This window comes from Centruroides sculpturatus, unplaced genomic scaffold (assembly GCF_000671375.1).
Source record: "Centruroides sculpturatus isolate CEXI.00-Female unplaced genomic scaffold, Cexi_2.0 scaffold1028, whole genome shotgun sequence".
NCBI lineage: Eukaryota > Metazoa > Arthropoda > Arachnida > Scorpiones > Buthidae > Centruroides > Centruroides sculpturatus.
Window position 1 is genome coordinate 86,987 of NW_019385171.1, and position 19,276 is coordinate 106,262.

At 32.0% G+C, this 19,276-nt stretch overlaps 1 protein-coding gene across 2 annotated transcripts in view; it reads right to left on the reverse strand.

Moving 5' to 3' along the window:
* The window catches only part of LOC111635701 (ran GTPase-activating protein 1-like), a 71,636-nt gene that overhangs the window by 20,541 nt on the left and 31,819 nt on the right, over nucleotides 1-19,276 (reverse strand). For both annotated transcript variants that reach the window (XM_023380743.1, XM_023380744.1), the window contains exons 9-10: nucleotides 13,197-13,281; nucleotides 6,670-6,817 (exon numbers count right to left, since the gene is read on the reverse strand). In XM_023380743.1, coding sequence (XP_023236511.1) covers nucleotides 6,670-6,817; nucleotides 13,197-13,281 — 233 coding nt within the window. The remainder of the gene's footprint in view (nucleotides 1-6,669; nucleotides 6,818-13,196; nucleotides 13,282-19,276) is intronic.

The following is a 19,276-nucleotide window of genomic DNA, read 5'->3' on the forward strand; positions in this document are numbered from 1 at the left end:
CTCCAAGACAAACAAGATTTGTTTCTGGAGGGGGGGCATCAATAAAGTGTTGTGCCCTGGGCGCCAGTTATGTTCGCTATGCCACTGCTTGTAGATGAACGGATCATGGAAAGAGGCAGGATAAAGGTTAAATGGTGGGTAGGTTTTCCATAAACATACCTACATACCTATTTACTCATGTTTACAGAAAACCTACCTACCAAAATAAAACTAATATATAGAAGTAAAATTGATTTAAAAAACTTTTCTTCAAAAAAATTGAAATTAAAAATTATTTTTTAAATCCAATTTTACTTCTATTTATTAGTTTTATTTTAAAATTTGTTTTAAACCTTATCCAACTCGTAATTTTTACCTATCTACAGCAATCTTTTTTAAACAAATTTTATCCAGTCAATTGCCCAATTTTTAATTTCAATTTGTATTTAATAATCAGCTATTATCAGATTTAAATGATTATGAAAAAAGGCAAAACTGGTGCATTTTTCATAATCATTTAAATCAGTTGAAGGCATTTCCCAAAGTGAAATAGCTCAAAGATGAAATAGAGCTAAGTCAACGATAAGCAAATTTACACAGCAAAAAAGTAGTTCAACAGAAAAGTCAAATTCTGGACAAAAAACAAAAGCAACTGCTAGACGACAAAGGCATGTATTTCAATTGGCAACAAAAAACCATCTTCCGATAGGCAAATAACAGAACGTTTGCAAGGTTGTGTTTCAAAATCAACTGTTCATCGCACTCTGTTGAAATCTGGAAAAGTTAAATTCAAAGGAATGAAGAAAAGACCTTGTCTTAAACCACATTACTAAGAGGCTAGGCTCACCTGGGCCAAACTTATTTTCAGTGACAAAAAGAAGTATAATTTAGATGGGTCAGATGATTTAAAATTTTGCTGGCATGATCTATAGAAGGAAGAACACTACTACAGGAAAAGGATTCAAGTTAGAGGATCAGTAATAGTTTAGGGGCTTTGGATTAAAGTAGCACAAGTAAATAATAGGATGAACTCTGTTGACTATCAAAATATGCTGCAATTTGTTACCACATGGCATCAAAATTTCTAGGAATTACATCTTTCGACAGGATAATGCCTCAGTTCACGTCTCTCGGTTATCCAAGGAGAGGTTTGCCAAGAAAATAATTCAACTTTTGGATTGGCCCGCATTAAGTCCAGACATAAATCTGATAGAAAATTTGTGGGGGATCATTGTAGGAATAACTATTGAGCTTTTTAATTCTAAAGACCAGATTCGTAATAAAATAACGATAAAACTTGAACTAAAAGGTTTTTAAATTGTCAACCATCCTTATATATCTGTCTCACAACAAGACAGATATATAAGGCTGGTCGACAATTTTCTAACATTAAAGACCCGAAGGCTGCAATTTACAATGCTTGGAACATAATTCCTAAAAGATTAGTGAAAATTTAATTAAATCTATGAAAGATCGAATATTTAAACTAACTAATTTAAATAGTAAGTTTATTGGTTATTCTCATTTTTTAAATATGTAATTCACTTGCGTTGATAATTTATTAGGATGGTAAAATCTCCTTCTGCCAATTTAAAGGAATATATATATATATGGAAGATATAACTCTAATTTTGTAGCATTTAATTCATGTAATAAACAATTAAAACAACATATGTTGATAATTATTTGAGATACAGTTTATATGTACAAATCAAACTTATAACACAGAAAAATCAGTAAAATATTTCAATAAAATATAAAACTTAAAATCTAAACTTATCACTAAATCTTATTAAAATACTTCTTAATTAAACATCATTTCAAAATTCATTAATAAACAATCCACTTTCACACACACATCAAATCATAATCATATAGAATATTCTAAAATGTTTACAATAACTTTATTTTAATTTCTATTCAAGTGATAATTTGCTGAAAGGAAGACAAAATAACTTTTACTTTATCATAGAGAAATAGTTATTAATATCAAATAATTACAAAGGATTTAATACTTCTAAAATACTGCAACTTGTATAGGAATAACTGTTGACTGTTTAATTCTAAAGATCAGATTTGTAATAAAGTAATGATAAAATTTGAACTAAAAGGTTTTTAACTACCACATTTGACCTACAAGTGCAAACTCTGAGCAACGAATTTTCTCATAATAATGCATCTATTACAAAAATATTCACGTATAGCCTTTTTCGTATAGTCGAAACAAAGGTGAGAGAGAAAAACTTGTGTTACTGGCAAGAATTTGGAAAAGTTTTTAAATGAAAAAAATGATAATTGAGTATTTGAGACCAGCTGTAAGCGGTTCTAATTTTGGAACAAAACAATTCTAGACATTAGGTCTAATCTTTCATTTTTATGATTTTGGAAACAAAATCAAAACACCAATTTTGAAATAATGGTACTACATATTACTCGTGCACATTCTAGCATTTTACTTTTTACATATTATGCCTTACGTTTATCTTAGTCTCAATAAATGTATGCTGTACTAAGTACACACTTAATGCCAATTATAAGTATAAATACAGTGGGTGATCGGTTAACGAACAGATCGGATAACGAACACCTTCGCGAAAGATTTTTATGTTCAGACAACGAACACCCCACAGAACAAACACAAGAAGAAGCGACGTAAAATAATGAATACCGATTGGTCTTCCATTGTCTTTGGGCAACAATTCGAAACTTTTCAAAGGTATGGGAGACATCTACATCGACGCTCAAGCCGGTATATACCGATCAGATAGTATTCCTTTGAACTTTGAAACTCTCTCTTGTAATTCCAGCCTTTTATTTTTCTGACAAAACAATTCTTTTATGTATTCGCGAGACTGTCGGGTAGGCACTCGTTAAGTTTTGCGTCTTTTTTTTTTCGAAAGGTGAGAGTATAATAGCAAAGGTAGAGAGTGGGCAGAAGATGCCTAATGTTGCTGGGCAGTATGGCACAAACAAGTCTACAGTAGGCCACAGTTCAATCTTATCTAAGAAAAATACTGTATAATCAAAAAGACTGAAGCAGCTAAAGGAGTAACAAAAATCACATCTGAGAAATAAAGAACATCGAACAGTTCATAATGGAACCTGAAACGGATCTGACGACAGAACGCCAAGAACTCTTGAATGAAGAACATCAAGAAACTCAGCGAGATGTTTTCTTTTGAAAAAGAGGATTAATACCGATATCTGTTATTAAAGATCCTTTGAAGAAGTGGGATGATGTCAGAACGACGGTCTTAGAATGGCATCCAAACCAGGTTGAGGCTTGGGGATTTCTACAATTGCAATGCTATTAATTACTTACAAAAAATCCTAAAGAAGTGAGAAGAGCAATCGACATTAGACAGATTCTTTAACCCTTTCAAACGGAAAAAACATGACTAATAAAAATGCAAAACTGGGTACTGTACATATGTATTTTTATTACTACATATACATAAACGTAGTAAGAAAGCAAATATTTTTCTTATTTTGGGGGTCTCCAGAATGAATTAATTAAATTTCCATTAAAACCTATGGTAAATCGATAATCGGTTAACGAACAAAGTTTTGGAACGGATTACGTTCGTTAACCGATCACCCACTGTATTCACTTATTGTATTAAATATGGTGGTACTTTATTTTTTGATATATTAATTTGATCACATTTAATCTGTATTTCTGAAATATTTTTTATAAACACATACAACTTCACATTTAATAATTACCATTCCATATTGCCTTAAATTGCAGTCAGTTATAAGTACTTGTGTCTACTTGTAAATAGAAAAAATAAATATAAAAAAGATGAATCGTGAATTCTAAGTATCATCATTGAATGTACAAGGTCTGTTCAAAAAGTATCGGACCTTTGGTCGGCAAAAATAAATTTATTGACTTTGAGGTACAAAACCCTAATCCCCTTCAAAGTAGTCTCCTTGGTAATGTATACACTTCTCCCAGCGTTCCTGCCATTGCTGGAAACACTGCTGAAACGCATCTTTTGGAATGGCCATCAGCCGGTCCGTCAGATTCCGCACGATGTCTTCTCTCGACTAAATTCGGGTTTTTTTAGCGGCATTTTCAGCTTGGGAAATAGCCAAAGGTCACACGGAGCCATGTGGAGAGAGTACGGAGCATGATGAACCACAGGAGTATTGTGTTTGGCGACGAAAGCCCGAATCAGATGCGCAGAATGGGCAGATACGTTATCACGATGGAGCTGCCACGTTTTGATCGACTACAGATCCGGTCGTTTGCGTCGCACTGTATCGGAAAGACGACGAAGGACCTCCTGGTAGTACTCCTTTGCGATGGTTTGGCCTTGTGGTGTGTACTCACGACACATCACCCCATGAGAGTCGAAAAAACTGTCAACATGACCTTTGATATTGCTGCGGATCTGCCGCGCTTTTTTTGGCCTCGAGGATTGTCCCCGAAAGCCTGCTGAATCTTGCGAATGGTTTACACTCGGGTATCGCCAAGGTTTTTGGCAAAATTTGATGTAATATCGCTGCTCACGTTGTTCAGTCATTTTCCAGCTTAGTGGAATCCGACGAGAGCGCACTACATGACCTCACTCATAGGCTGATTGCCAATGACTGACGCTTCCTGCAGGCGGGAAAAAATTCAGGGCTGTGCATGACTGTCCCCTCCACAACTCCACCAAAGGAGTCACTCATAGGCCGATTGCCAATGACTGACGCTTCCTGCAGGCGGGAAAAAATTCAGGGCTGTGCATGACTGTCCCCTCCACAACTCCACTGAAGGAGGCCTCGTGCGCATCATTGATTTATGCGGAAAAAAAAGGTCTAATACTTTTTGAACAGACCTTGTATATTTAATCTACTGAAAAACAAACGAGGTTCATTTGTGTGTCCAACCTCTCCATGGTTCATTATGGAGTTTAGAAGAAATTTTTTAAAATATTTTCTCAAGTTTCATTGTATTTGGGTGGTTAGTCTTTTATCATTTGGAGAATTTTGTTACAGTTGTTGCAGTAGAAAGATTTAACTTCACAAAGGTATGCAATGTCCACACAGTTTACTTAATTTGATGGTAGTTAGATTATAATTTTCAGCGTTATTTGTTTATTTCAAGCAACGATATTTTATGTTCTTAATCTTCAAGTATATATCACCGATGCCAATTAATATTAATCACTATTTTTAATACACTTCTGGAATTCAAATCAGAAAATCATGTTGAACCCTCCACTGAAGAAAGAAATTTTACTGATATGGCTGTTGAGTTGATTCAAATGAAAACAAGAATTGCTACGATCAATTATAAAGACACCAACACACACACAAAAACAACAAATACTTTATTACAAATATATAGGTTTATCTATAGATTAGATTCAAACCACGATTAGCAGAGAGAGAGGGGAAAAAGTAAGTCCTCTTATCACCACTCCACCAATGGAGAACTGGATAAGTAGCACGAGGTAGGTACTTAAATGTAGGTAAGCGTCAAATTTGCAGGCCATTTTTTGGCACTCAGAGAGGATAGACACAAAAATTAACCCCATTTTCATTTTTTAGAAACATACATCCAATTGCTCTTAACAATAAATCATCATTTATTTTGTGTATGAATTGAAAGTTCTCTTGTAAGAAGGAAATTTTTACTCACATTATATAACTCAGGAATAATTCTCTGCTGTCCACATTTTTAATTAAGTATATACATTATGTGTCAATGTATTAATGAAAATATGTAAGCATAGCACTACTGCAATGAATGAGACCTGCTTTATTATTTTTCTATAGTGTTATCATCAAGATATTTAATTTTCTTGCCATTCATAGTAATCAAAAAATAATCTCAATGTTCAAAATATGCATTTTCTAATCATTATTATTAATTACTTTTATAATTAAATCAGTGATTCTTAACCTTTCCTGCTGCCCACATTCCTTGAATTTTTAAAATACATTATTGCACTGTTATGAAAAAATTCATTAAGCCTTTTTTATTTTAGGTAATTTTATTTCCTTTGGTGTATTTTATTCTAATTTCAGATGCAACTTAAGCAATTAAAAATATTCATCTTTGCCCACTCATCAATACAAAAACATTTAGATCCACATTGTAAAAAATATGTAACTATATATTATAACCTGCAACTCCTGCCTACCATGATGTATTATACTATCATTTATACTATCCAAACCTTGGTCTTGGATAGTATTAATATAAATTCTTCACTTCCAGACCTACATTAAGCTATGGCCAATTTTTTCTTCAAGAATTTTCTAAATTATTTAATTAAAATTTAAAATTAATATTTTAAATTTTAATATAAAATAACTTAACCAGATATCTTTAGGCTAAATTAATTAACAATTAACTTAATTGTTGCTCAAAAATATTCTGGCTTTAGGTATGTTCAGCTATTAAAAATTTGCTTATAACTAAATTTGAATTTAACAAAACTTATACAGATTAATCAAAATGCTACAATTTTAATTAATCTGTACAAGTTTTGATAAAAAAAAAAAAAAAAGGGAGAAAAATCTCTCTGATAAACTTCAAAACGTTAAAATAAATGATGCAAAAGATTCATATTTTGAATGACAGTATCCTGTTTTATTTCTCCAAACAATAATAATAAAAGAATTCTGATAAATTTAATCTTTCATATTTATCCGATAAATAAGCTCAGAAACATATTCAATTGTATTTACATTTTCAGAGATAACCACATTATTATTTGTATGTTTTTCGCTTTCTTCATTCTCAATATGATATTCATTTTCTTCTTCATAAATGTCATCTTTATCATTGTCATCCTCATCATCATCTTCGTCGTCATCGTCTGTCCCGTCATCATCCCTGAAAATTAAATTTACATATTTTTTTATTAAGGTAGAATTATTCATTATGTAAATATTTAAAATTATAGTCAATTTTTGTTGAAAACTAAAGGACTACTTGACATTTTCTGTACAGAGAGTTTTTTTATGACAAAAAATGGAGTGAAAAGATTCAACATTGTTCAATTTTTCAGTTTCTGTGACATGAACCAATCAGAGTGATTACTTTTGATTGGGCTGCAATTTGAAAAAATTGTAGACCTATAAATCTCTGCTGTTATCCATCCATTTGTCTTCCTTAATCTCAAGAATGGAGTTAGACAGATGAAAGACGAGATGAGATGTGGAAACCTTAGGGGCAAGAGTTTAACTATATATGAACTTCTAATGCAAACCAAAGTCATGTTATTTCAATTCAAAACTTTTCCCCTGAAAGCAGTTAATAGATGACTAGCACGACTCCATTGCTAATGGAAAAGTATGATGTACAAGGAAAAGACACTACAGAACTAATTTGAGGTGGAGAGAATTTAAATGAAATAAATTAAAAATATGATTAAAAATTGCAACCTGGCATAATGTCACAATTTATAATTGCTTGATACCACTGAAATTCCACTGGGAATGTCAGAGTATTTGTGAACCTACGGGGAATTTCGATATATCCTGCACCACTTTCAGGATGGTAAATATAAAGATTTATTGGTAAAATCTCTCTTTATCAGGATCATGACACCAGTTAAGATTATTATGCATCTCAACTCACGACAAGTATATTTCCAAGTGGATAAAATTTAATTTTAAACTTAACTGGAAATTAGGAGGTAATTTTCTTGTGTTCATGCATTACATGGGTTAATGCTGCAGTTGGGCATAAATCGACTGACAGATACAGTATGTTAAGAGTACAGTGAAAACTGCTTAGGCGACCACCCGCATTCGACGGGCACCTGCCAAAACGGGCAAAAATTTCTGGCACGGAATAGTTTATCCATAGAGTCTTCGTATAAGTTACCTGTATTAAACGACCACCTGCATAACGCGACCGCGGGCATCGATTTTTGGTCCGAAACAACATACAACACCTGTAATAAGCGACCACTTTCGCGAATGTATCTGGTCTAAACTATTGTAAGAACCCATCTCAACAACGTTTCCACCTCCTAATATAATGAATTAGTCTAAACTCTCGTTCGAACCCATCCCGGGCACTTCTCCCACCCTCGAAATTAGGTGCAGGTGTTAATAAATTAGTCTAGCAACAAAGGAAATTCATTTCAGTTTGTTGGAAAATGTCCGAAATGCAAAGTGCTGTCGTTAGAAGATCGTATTAAAGTTATCACAACAGCAATTAGCGGCGAAGTTTAACTGTGGGAAAACAAAATTTATTTTACCCTAGACCTACAGTATTTTCCTTGGGGGTGTAAAATATTGTACACGATACAATTAATCGGCTGATCTCATCGTTTGATAAAATCTATTTTTATTTATTTATTTTGAAGCTCATATACAGTACACGTGCGATAAATAGTTTCTGTATCAACCTACCTTATTTCCACGATATTTTTAGAAAAATAATATCCAAGTAATTTTCGCAGGCAAAATATTCAAAAAACAATAAACGCATTAATGCAAAAATCAGTTTTACTTCCTTTTTCGATTCCGCGATTGTAATGAAATCGTATAATGAGAAAAAATAATAAAATCGTTTTATTATTAATTAATAATTTTTCTTATTGTACTTAATTAATTAAGAAAATATTAAATATTAAAAAAAACAGTATTTTTAAAGTTAAAATAAGATTAAACTAACGAAAACCAAAAGCAAAGTGATGGAGAGATAGGACGCGCTTGTATATTGATGACGTAATACACGTAACTGAGGAGCGAACGAAAAGAACCGAGTCGAATTAATTAAGTCGGAAAAAAGAAAGTGTGCATTATAATCGAGAAAATGCGAGTATTGTATTAATCTTTAAAATATTGGTGTTAAATCTGTCTTATAATATCATGACGACTCCTGTAAATCGGGTTATCCGATAAGAATAAAATACAATACCAATATAGCCCTATCGTTGAAAAAATTCGCTTATTTTTGCTCACCTCGAGTTTTGCTTAGTAGAAATGGCTAAAAAGTGCGCAAAATACGTACGGAAATACGGTATTACAGCACCACCTGTATTGGACGACCACCTGTCTAAAAGACCACTTTTTGAAGGAACCGTGGGTGGTCCCCATAGACAGGTTTTACTGTATATCTATTAAATGATCTTAGATAATGGAGATTATGATATATGGAATGATTAAAGTTAACAATCAAATGCAAGGATATCTACTTCTAAACCCCTATTAAAGTCTATGCCAATGAGAGAAAGTTTACATAAAATGATAATAAGTCATATTACATGATGTTTACATATACCTGAGGTGGATAGTTAAGAATTCTTGGGAACACATACTTGGAGCAATGGGAAAGTGATGGCTAATGTCTCGGGCACTCGGTAAGGGCACCAAAAGAGAGTGATGGCTAAATCCTTGATGTATTTAAGAGTATCAAACAAATATAAGATTAGAGCAAGTAAAATGGTAACATTTATCATTTTATACAAAATCAAATCCAATAGTATTACTGGGGTGTCACACTATGTTTTTGACACGAGAAGGAAGTTGGGTGGTTTTGCAGATAGTCAAGTGGGTTACAGCACTCAAACTATCGTTTTAGGAGGAACTAACTCATCTTTCTCTCTGAGTCAGAGGAAGTTAGATAACTCTCTATCAAAAGTTGTAAAATTTTAAAATAATATTTTAACAAATATTTCTCCTAAACACCAGACAGATTCTAAAAAAAAAAATAATAAAATAAAATAAATTGTAGAAAACAAATGTAGCATGATAATTAGAAATATTAATAGATAATAGATGTAAGAAAACATCCTAAATCTATATAAATAAAAATGTACATGTTCATTTGTTCAAAATCTTAAATCTCTGAAAGTTCTTCACCAATTGCTTTGAAATTTGAAACAACATTGCATTCAAAGAAGCGCGTTTTTATATTATATAGATGTCAAAATCCCCCACGGCGGGGGAGAGGGACAAAAATTAAGGCTTACTGTGAAGATTGCAACTTCTATTATAATATTTTAGATGTGGTTTTTTTTGCATTTTTGATTGCGTTTTAATAGGGTACGTCAAGAAAATGTACACTAAGAAGGGATTTTTCAAAATCCCTCCGCAGTGAGTGTTATACATTTATAAGAGATACATTTTGAGTCACAGCAACTTGTGGCCAGATACAGCTAGTTATATAATAAACTCATACAAATGACAGAGACTCTGTGATTGCAATATTCACTATGTAAAAGGAATGGAATAAGAGAATGAATGGTAATTGAGATAATCAAAAAATTGATTAGCAATACAATATTCACAACTGATGCTTTACTTTTGAATAAACAAAGACACAAATTGCTCTGTATATATGTAACTACAGTAGCAGAGAAAATATGAAAAATTCAGAGAGAGAAATACACAAAAGGAAAAAGTACAGAAAACAAACGATTTATGAACACATGTCCATCAAATGAGAACAATCATATTACTGAAATTTTTATCTTCCAAATTTTTCTTTATCCTCAATTATAGATATATAGCCATCAATAATATGTATCAATTAGAAGTACCTAATGGATAAAAGTTCAAATGTTAGTATGGTTTCTATAGTATCTACTTTTTTGTCCATACATCCATTTTTTTCTGGTTTTGTAAAGTGAATTTAACTTAACAGATGTATAACTTATCTTTTCATGTTTTAAAGTGATTTTTAAACCATTGTTAAGACAGTCAAATAGACTAAAAACGCCAGAGTTGTCATAATGTATTCTGGAATATAAAAGTAGAGTTTAAAAAGTGAAACGATTTGTCTGTTTCACTTTTTAAACTTTATATAACTAAAGATGACATATCATTTTGCTTTATGAAAAATGATAATGGGTCATCTTTAATTATAATTTTGTTAGCAAAATGACAGAAAGTAATGATGTTTGTAAACAAGATGAAACATTGAATACTTAAGCTAGATTATCATTTTAAATGTATATTAACCCTCAAAATTCACATTGCAATAAAGAAAAGAGCAAGTGTTTTAGCCTGTTATCATTACAATTATCAAGTAATGTATCCTAATCATCACTGAAATTGACTGACTGCTTATCAAGAAAAGATAAACTTTTCAGAAGTTTATCTTTTCTTGAACAGAATATATAATAATAAATGCTAAAATAAACTTAAAAAAATAAAATATAAAAAATTTTAATGTCAATGACATTCATCAATGTGGTAAAAGTAAATTGCTCAGTTTCTGAACAAAACTGGTAAAACAACACCCAGATAAATATTAACATGCAAAATGTCTTAGAAGTTTATTATTTTTGAGTTTGTCCTTTTTTGTTGTATGCATTCTTTTACTTAAACTAATTTAAATATTGGCTGTTAAACGTTGGCATTCTTTTGTTTGATTTAAATGTAAATATTATACTGGCTCAGTTATTACACAGAAAGGAGAAATTATGTTTAACAGTTTTAAAACAAGTTCAAGTAGGAGTGTGTAAAAATATCAACTGAAGCATAGATTAATACACAGAAAATGAACAGGAGATAACTGAAGACAAGGCATAACTTTAATTTAAGGAAAAATCAAAATATCAGATAAATAAATGTCTGATCAATAAAGGATTTTTTTGTTTTCTAAATACAATATGCTCTTTATGACTTTAGATAAAAGAAAAGTTGTTTTAGGAGTTCATAACTGCATAATCAGCAGATGACCCATACCTGCTATGAAATGACTTAACACACAGATAACCTGCAGGTTCATCTGCATTAAATTGTGGAAATTGGTTTTATTATAATAGTACAGCTATAGTTTGTCAACTTTCATTATTCTATATCAGAGGTGTCAAACTGGCGGCCCCCAATGTATTTTTCGTGGTCCCTGGCCACAATGCTCTGAAATTAAATAAAACAGCTTACACATCAAGATTAATTGATAAACATCTATCTGACATAATGAAAATTGTTCTCAGTCTTTAAATCCAGATGTTGGAAAACTAGGAGAAGGAGGAAGATAGCACTGGCAAGTTTCTGGTGAAAACAATTAATTTTAGTTTTATAAATATGTACATTATGTGAGGCTCTGGGGAGGTCTGAACCCTTACTAAAATTTGCGTTAAAATAATTGTTTTAGTAGGAAATAATATATTAGTTAGAAATAGATTTTTATGATATGAAAACGCGACACTAACTTTTAAACAATAGAAGAATGTAAGTCCGTCGACCATTTCCGGTTGGAGATCGAATTAAACTTCGATTTTGACCTCTCCCGCGCCCCCGAAAGGCTTCGAATTGTCATCAGGTGACGAGGAGAGACCAATCGGTAAGGGGAATCTGAGAGAAAATGGATAAAACCCGACTTTCAAGGACGCGACGGCTTCTTCTCCCGAAAGTTCCAAGGGACGGATCTGTTGTTGTATGTGTGTCTCACACCCATCTTCGTCTCCATCTCCTGACCTCAGATCGACATCTTTCCCTCAACGGAAGTCGACCGCATCGTCCCGGAGTCGTCGAGACATGATGGAATGGTTCATTCGCGAACATGGGACACTCCTTCAAAATGGGACTATCTTGGAAAGGAGAGGAAGACCCAGAGGCCGCAGAACTTCCAAGATCGCGGAAATCTTGTAAGCTTCTTTCGTGTTTAATAAACGGTTGTGTTGTTTGTAAACGAAGCAACTATCTCTGACTCAACTGCTTCCACATGTCGTTGATTGTTACCGCTCGGCAATCCAAACGGCAAGGGAGACGATGACGATATATATCACATATTATCGTTCGTCGACTTTTTAAAATTTCTCTCCCCCTTGGCCCCCACAATTAAATAAAATAAATGTTTAAATAAGAGCAATACTATAGCAATTATGCATTGATGAGTTGAATTCACTGAACTACATAATGTGTTTTAACTGCCCTATCTATATTCCTGCATTCTCATTTTAAATTATAATTTTTTGAAAATTTGTAAATGTGATGTGGCCCGCACGAATCTTACCAGTCGCATTAATGGCCCGTTGTTTAAATGAGTTTGACACACCTGTTTCATATCAAATAATGATCAACTTTTAATCATTAAAAAACTCAGGCCTTAGTATAGAAAGTTAAAATGTTTATGGATAAAGAAATAGTTTGATTATAGTTTAACAAACAGATGTGAAAGTTCAAAGGATAATGGAGAATTTTGAACTACCGCATGATTAATATTTAAATTTAGGGATAACAAATATGAAAAGATTGCGCATTTCTAGTTTAAAACTTAATATTGCAAAATAAATTATTATACAAACCCTAACGAGCCAAGAGCTTCTAACTGTCCAATTTCAGTCATCATTTCTTGTATTTCTTTACATCCTTCAGTTCCAAAATTATTTCCTACAATTGAATTTATTTAAACATTAATGTAGATAGAATAGAGTTTAAATATAAAAGAAGTATTGTAAATATAGTCAAATCAAAGATAATTTTCATATAATACATTTGATAATTACAATATACTGTAATAAAATTTAAGATTTTATCATATCTATAGTTTAATATAGCAAACAAATAATGTTTAACAGCATCATAAAATTAATTTCTAAAAATAAAAAATAAAATTCTAAATATCATAACTTAAAACTTGCATTTTAAGTGCCAAAATCTACACATTCTACACAGTATATATATAAAATAATTAGCTTAAAACTGTCATGAAAACAAAAAATATAAACAGTAGAACCAGGAATTAATGAATCATCACAAAACTTTTCATCAGGTTTAATCTTAAATCAAATGAAGGCATGCCAAAGTTTAAAAATGTTTAACTGCAGAACATTCAAATTAAGTTAAAGTGAATGCATAAAACATAACAGACTAACTTAACAAAAATAAAATTAATTCTACTGCGCAACCATGAAAGGGTACTTAAGAACGCGTCAGTATTTGAAAGAGGCTTTTCCCCCCCCCATTGTGAGTGGTTTGTTTCAATTTTATAGAGATAAATAATGCCAAAGAAATCTAAATCAAAGTGGAGAAAGTGTGAAAATTGCAAATCAGTATTATGCATGAAAGATGTACAGCTTCATAAAGAGAAATGTGATGAGTTAAAAAATAAAAGCAATAAGTGCCTCATTTTGAATTACTGTTTGATTGATAATGAAAATCTATATGCTACTGTAATTAAAGATAATTTCCAGAAAGGCAATAAAGACCTAAGACTTCTCTCTAAAAACAGTGCCTTTCTTCATCCTTCAACTATGAAGATGTGCAACATATGTTTTGGAGACAGGATCACTTTGACTTCATCATCAGGTATCAGATTCATTGTACTGTTCTGCCAAAATCATCTCTTTCATTGACAACAATTTCCGTAATGAAAAATGACTTTTCCGAGGATTATAACAGAAAAATAATTTGCGTGAGAAAATATTTAAAATATCAATTGAAAGCAGAGTCTCTAACAATATTGTGTAAAAGTTCAAGCAGGAAAGTTCTTTTTTCTAATAGTTTTAAGACTTATTTTATTCGAAATTACAATAATACGTATGTAATATTTGGAACAAAATTATCTTTTCCATATTTTGGAAATATATACCAGTTAAAGATTGTAGATGTTATTGGTGAAAATTGTGATGATAAGAATAAGATAAGAAATTTTCCTGATTTTGTTTCTTTTAAAATGGATGCACTAAAATTAGAAGAATCAGTTGATGGACCTGATGTAAATAGTAAATTAGAAATTTCTAAAAGTGAAGAATATTATAACAGGACAGAAACAGATTTTAATTCAGAAGTTTCTGGAAGCAAAACATCATTATTATGTTCTACACCTTTGAACACATATAAAAGTTTATCAAATTTATTTACTGTTAAAGATTCACCTGTATTAAGGGATGATTATTTAAAGAAAGTTGAAGATGAAATTCAGTTTTATATGATAACAATGAAGACAAATATTATCAAATTTGTGAATGAGGCACAATGTTATTTTTATATACTTCGGATATAAAAATAACATTTGATAAAATTGGTGGTTTAAATCATCAGATTAGTCTACTGAAAGAAATGATATATCCGATAATATCTCCAAGATATTTCAGAATAAAAGGTGTGCAGTTGCCGAAAGAAATTTTTCTTCATGGTTCATCCGGTACAGGCAAAACAATGATAGGAAATGCAATTCCTAATGTATATCAAGTTAATTTTATTTTAATTAATACTGATGAGATTTATAGCCAATATTATGGAGAAAGTGAAGCCAAACTGAGAGAGATCTTTTCTGAAGCTAAAAGAAGAGCACCAAGTATTATATTTATTGATGAATTTAATGTTCTTTTCCCAAAATATCAAGATTCTTCTCAACAAGTTGATAGGAGAGTACTTGCAACATTGTCAACATTAATGGATAGTTTATCTTATGACATGGCAGATGTTTTTGTTATTGGTGCAACGAACAAGCCCGATTTAATAGATGAGTCGTTAAGAAGACCGGGAAGATTTGATAGAGAAATAGAGACTGGTTATCCTAATAATAAAGGTTTGAGATACTTAAAAAATTATTAGAAGATAAGAAACATTCCTTAAAAGAAGAAAATATGAATGAAATTGCTGAAAAACTTCATGGATACACTGGAGCAGATTTAAATTACTTGTGTAGAAATGTTTCTTCTATGGTAATGAAAGATCAATCAAATGATCTGGCTATGTCATTAAATCATTTTAATTTGGAAATAAAAAAGATGAAACCAAGTGCTTTGAAGAAAATGGATATTCAGATTTCAAAGGTTTATTGGCAAGATATTGGCAGTATGCATGAAGTAAAACAAAAATTGAAAGAAGCAATAGAATGGCCAGTGAAGCATCCAAAAATATTTCAAAAAATGGGAATACCACAAAGACATGATACATTGATGTATGGTCCACCTGGCTGTTCTAAAACAATGATTGCCAAAGCATTAGCTACAGAAAGTGGACTTAATATTTTAGCAACTAAAGGTCCCGAATTGTTTAGTAAATGGGTTGGCAAATTCGAAAGGGATGTGAGAGAAATATTTCATATAGAGAAAAACATGGCTCCTTGTATTACAGTCGACTCCCCTATAACACTGTTGATAATTCTGTTTTATAAGAATTCCATGTTGTATGAGTCACTTAGATTTTACAAATATGTGAGCTGTTCACAGCCCAGCACACACATTTGTAAAATCTAAGTGACTCGTACAACATGGAATTCTTATAAAACGGAATTATCAACAGTGTTATAGGGGAGTAGACTATTTTCTTTGATGAGATAGACGGTTTACCTGTAGCGTGTGGAAGTTTGGAAGGATCAAACGTAGGCGACAGAGTATTGATGCAGCTATTGATAGAAATAGATGGAATGGAGCAATTGAAAAATGTTTTCATAGTTGCAGCAACTAACAGACCAGATATAATTGATAAGGCATTACTGAGACCTGGAAGATTAGACAGCATAATTTATGTCCCATTACCAGATGCAAGTAGTCAGAAAGAAATATTAGAAATTGAATTAAAGAAATGGCCTACATCTTCTGATGTAGACATCTCATTATTAACAAAACATACAGAAGGATTTTCTGGTGTTGAGATTGTTGCATTGTGTCATGAAGCTAGCAGGAGGGCACTAAATGAAAATATTAATGCAGAAGAGATCACTTAGTCTCACTTCGTGCAGGCTTTGGAGTTTGTGAAACCATGAACCACAACAGAAATGATTGAGCGTTATAAATGGTATTTTGAAAAAGATAAAAAGCAATAAAATTAAATAATTCAATAAATAAATTTTATTATTATTATACTTTTACGTAAATCACAACATGCCCATACTGATAAAATAACACCCAAATAAATATTAACATGCAAATTGTCTTATAAGTTTATTATTTTTGAGTTTGTCCTTTTTGTTGTATGCATTCTTTTATTTAAACTAATTTGAATATCTGCTGTTAAACATTTTTGAACATTGGCATTCATTTGTTTGATTTAAACCAAATAAACTGGCTCAAAAATGTTAGTTTAAAAAATTGTATTGGGTTAGCCAAAAAATTTGTTGTTTTTTCCGTAAGATTTCTCTGGTAGTGTGACCGGAGGGTCGGCACCTCTCTGATGCTCTGTCGGGATAGACACCACCGTGTCTCAGTTGACACGGAAGCCGTGGCGATTTGAAAATAGGTCATGCAAGTGGTCACGTTACTGAGTGATCTGATTCGTGATGGAGTGAGAGAGAGACAGTGAACCGAAAGTGACTATGCAGAGAGTAGGCTAACAAACCAACATTTAATTGTTAACTGAGACATTAAACTACAGGAAATGCGTTCCTCGTTAAAGAGAAAAAAAATTGCTTTCGCAGTGAGAGAGAGAGTTTACATAAAAAATCGCGTGATGATAGATACCTGATGTACTGGTGGGTTCCTTGGGCTGGAATGACCTTGATTTCCAGAATGGGTACAATGCTTGTGAGAGGTAACATCAATTCGATGTTCTGTTAGGTTAATCCAACATTCTGTTCAGTTTTTGTTCAGTTCTGTTATGTTAATCCAATGTTCTGTTCAGATAATCCAATCTGGGCACTCCCCACGATTGAAGAGGGTGATTAGGCAATCCAATATGGAAACAAATAGGTGAATGGGCCAAAGGTGAGAAGTACAAAATATTCCAATCAGGTAATGACTAAGCTTTCGAAGAACGGGTGACAGCACAGTTGGCAGGATGAATGACGACTGCCCCGAAAATCAGTCTGTTGTTATATTCACTTGACAAACTTGCAACAATAGGTTGGAAGAATATGAGAAAGTGTCCCTTAGTGACTGATAACTTGTCGAGTGATTAACTCCCAGGTGTGAAAGTTGACATTTAAACGATAAAATGGTATCATTAAAGATTTAGGTCAGGCCATAGTCAAATAAGTAAACAAGACTGAGTCTCATAGTAGCATTTAGTTGTCTTTAACTTCATTTGAAACAATTTTGTTAGATTGTATTGTGACAGCAATACAATTTAACAAACTGTTTTACTTCATGCATACTGCCAATATCTTGCCAATAAACCTTTGAAATCTGAATATCCATTTTCTTCAAAGCACTTGGTTTCATCTTTTTTATTTCCAAATTAAAATGATTTAATGACATAGCCAGATCATTTGATTGATCTTTCATTACCATAGAAGAAACATTTCTACACAAGTAATTTAAATCTGCTCCAGTGTATCCATGAAGTTTTTCAGCAATTTCATTCATATTTTCTTCTTTTAAGGAATGTTTCTTATCTTCTAATAATTTTTTAAGTATCTCAAACCTTTATTATTAGGATAACCAGTCTCTATTTCTCTATCAAATCTTCCCGGTCTTCTTAACGACTCATCTATTAAATCGGGCTTGTTCGTTGCACCAATAACAAAAACATCTGCCATGTCATAAGATAAACTATCCATTAATGTTGACAACGTTGCAAGTACTCTCCTATCAACTTGTTGAGAAGAATCTTGATATTTTGGGAAAAGAACATTAAATTCATCAATAAATATAATACTTGGTGCTCTTCTTTTAGCTTCAGAAAAGATCGCTCTCAGTTTAGCTTCACTTTCTCCATAATATCTGCTATATATATCATAAGCATTAATTAAAATAAAATTAACTTGATATACATTAGGAATTGCATTTCCTATTATTGTTTTGCCTGTACCGGATGGACCATGAAGAAAAATTCCTTTTGGCAACTGCACACCTTTTATTCTGAAATATCTTGGAGTTATTATTGGATATATCGTTTCTTTCAGAAGACTAATCTGATGATTTAAACCACCAAATTTATCAAATGTCATTTTCATATTTTTATATCATTACCATAGAAGAAACATTTCTACACAAGTAATTTAATCTGCTTCAGTGTATCCATGAAGTTTTTCAGCAATTTCATTCATATTTTCATCTTTTAAGAAATGTTTCTTATCTTCTAATAATTTTTTAAGTATCTCAAACCTTTATTATTAGGATAACCAGTAACATTTTTAGCATATTATGTTTTATTATTTCAAGAAAGGAAAAATGCAACTAAAACACACAAAAAATTTGTGCAGTGTATGGTGAAGGTGCTGTGACTGATTGAACATGTCAAAAGTGGTTTGTAGAGTTTTATGCTGGAGATTTCTTGTTGGATGATGCTCCACAGTCAGGTAAACAAGTTGAGGTTAATAGCAATCAATGTCCAACGTATACAGGAGATAGCTGACATACTCAAAATATCCAAATCAAGCATTGAAAATCATTTGCACCGGTTAACAAAATGTCAAAATATCTGCTATTTTTTTGTTTTCACAAGTTTGTCAGAGCTCTCTCTCTCAGGTTTAATAGTGCAGTAGAGCATCGATTAT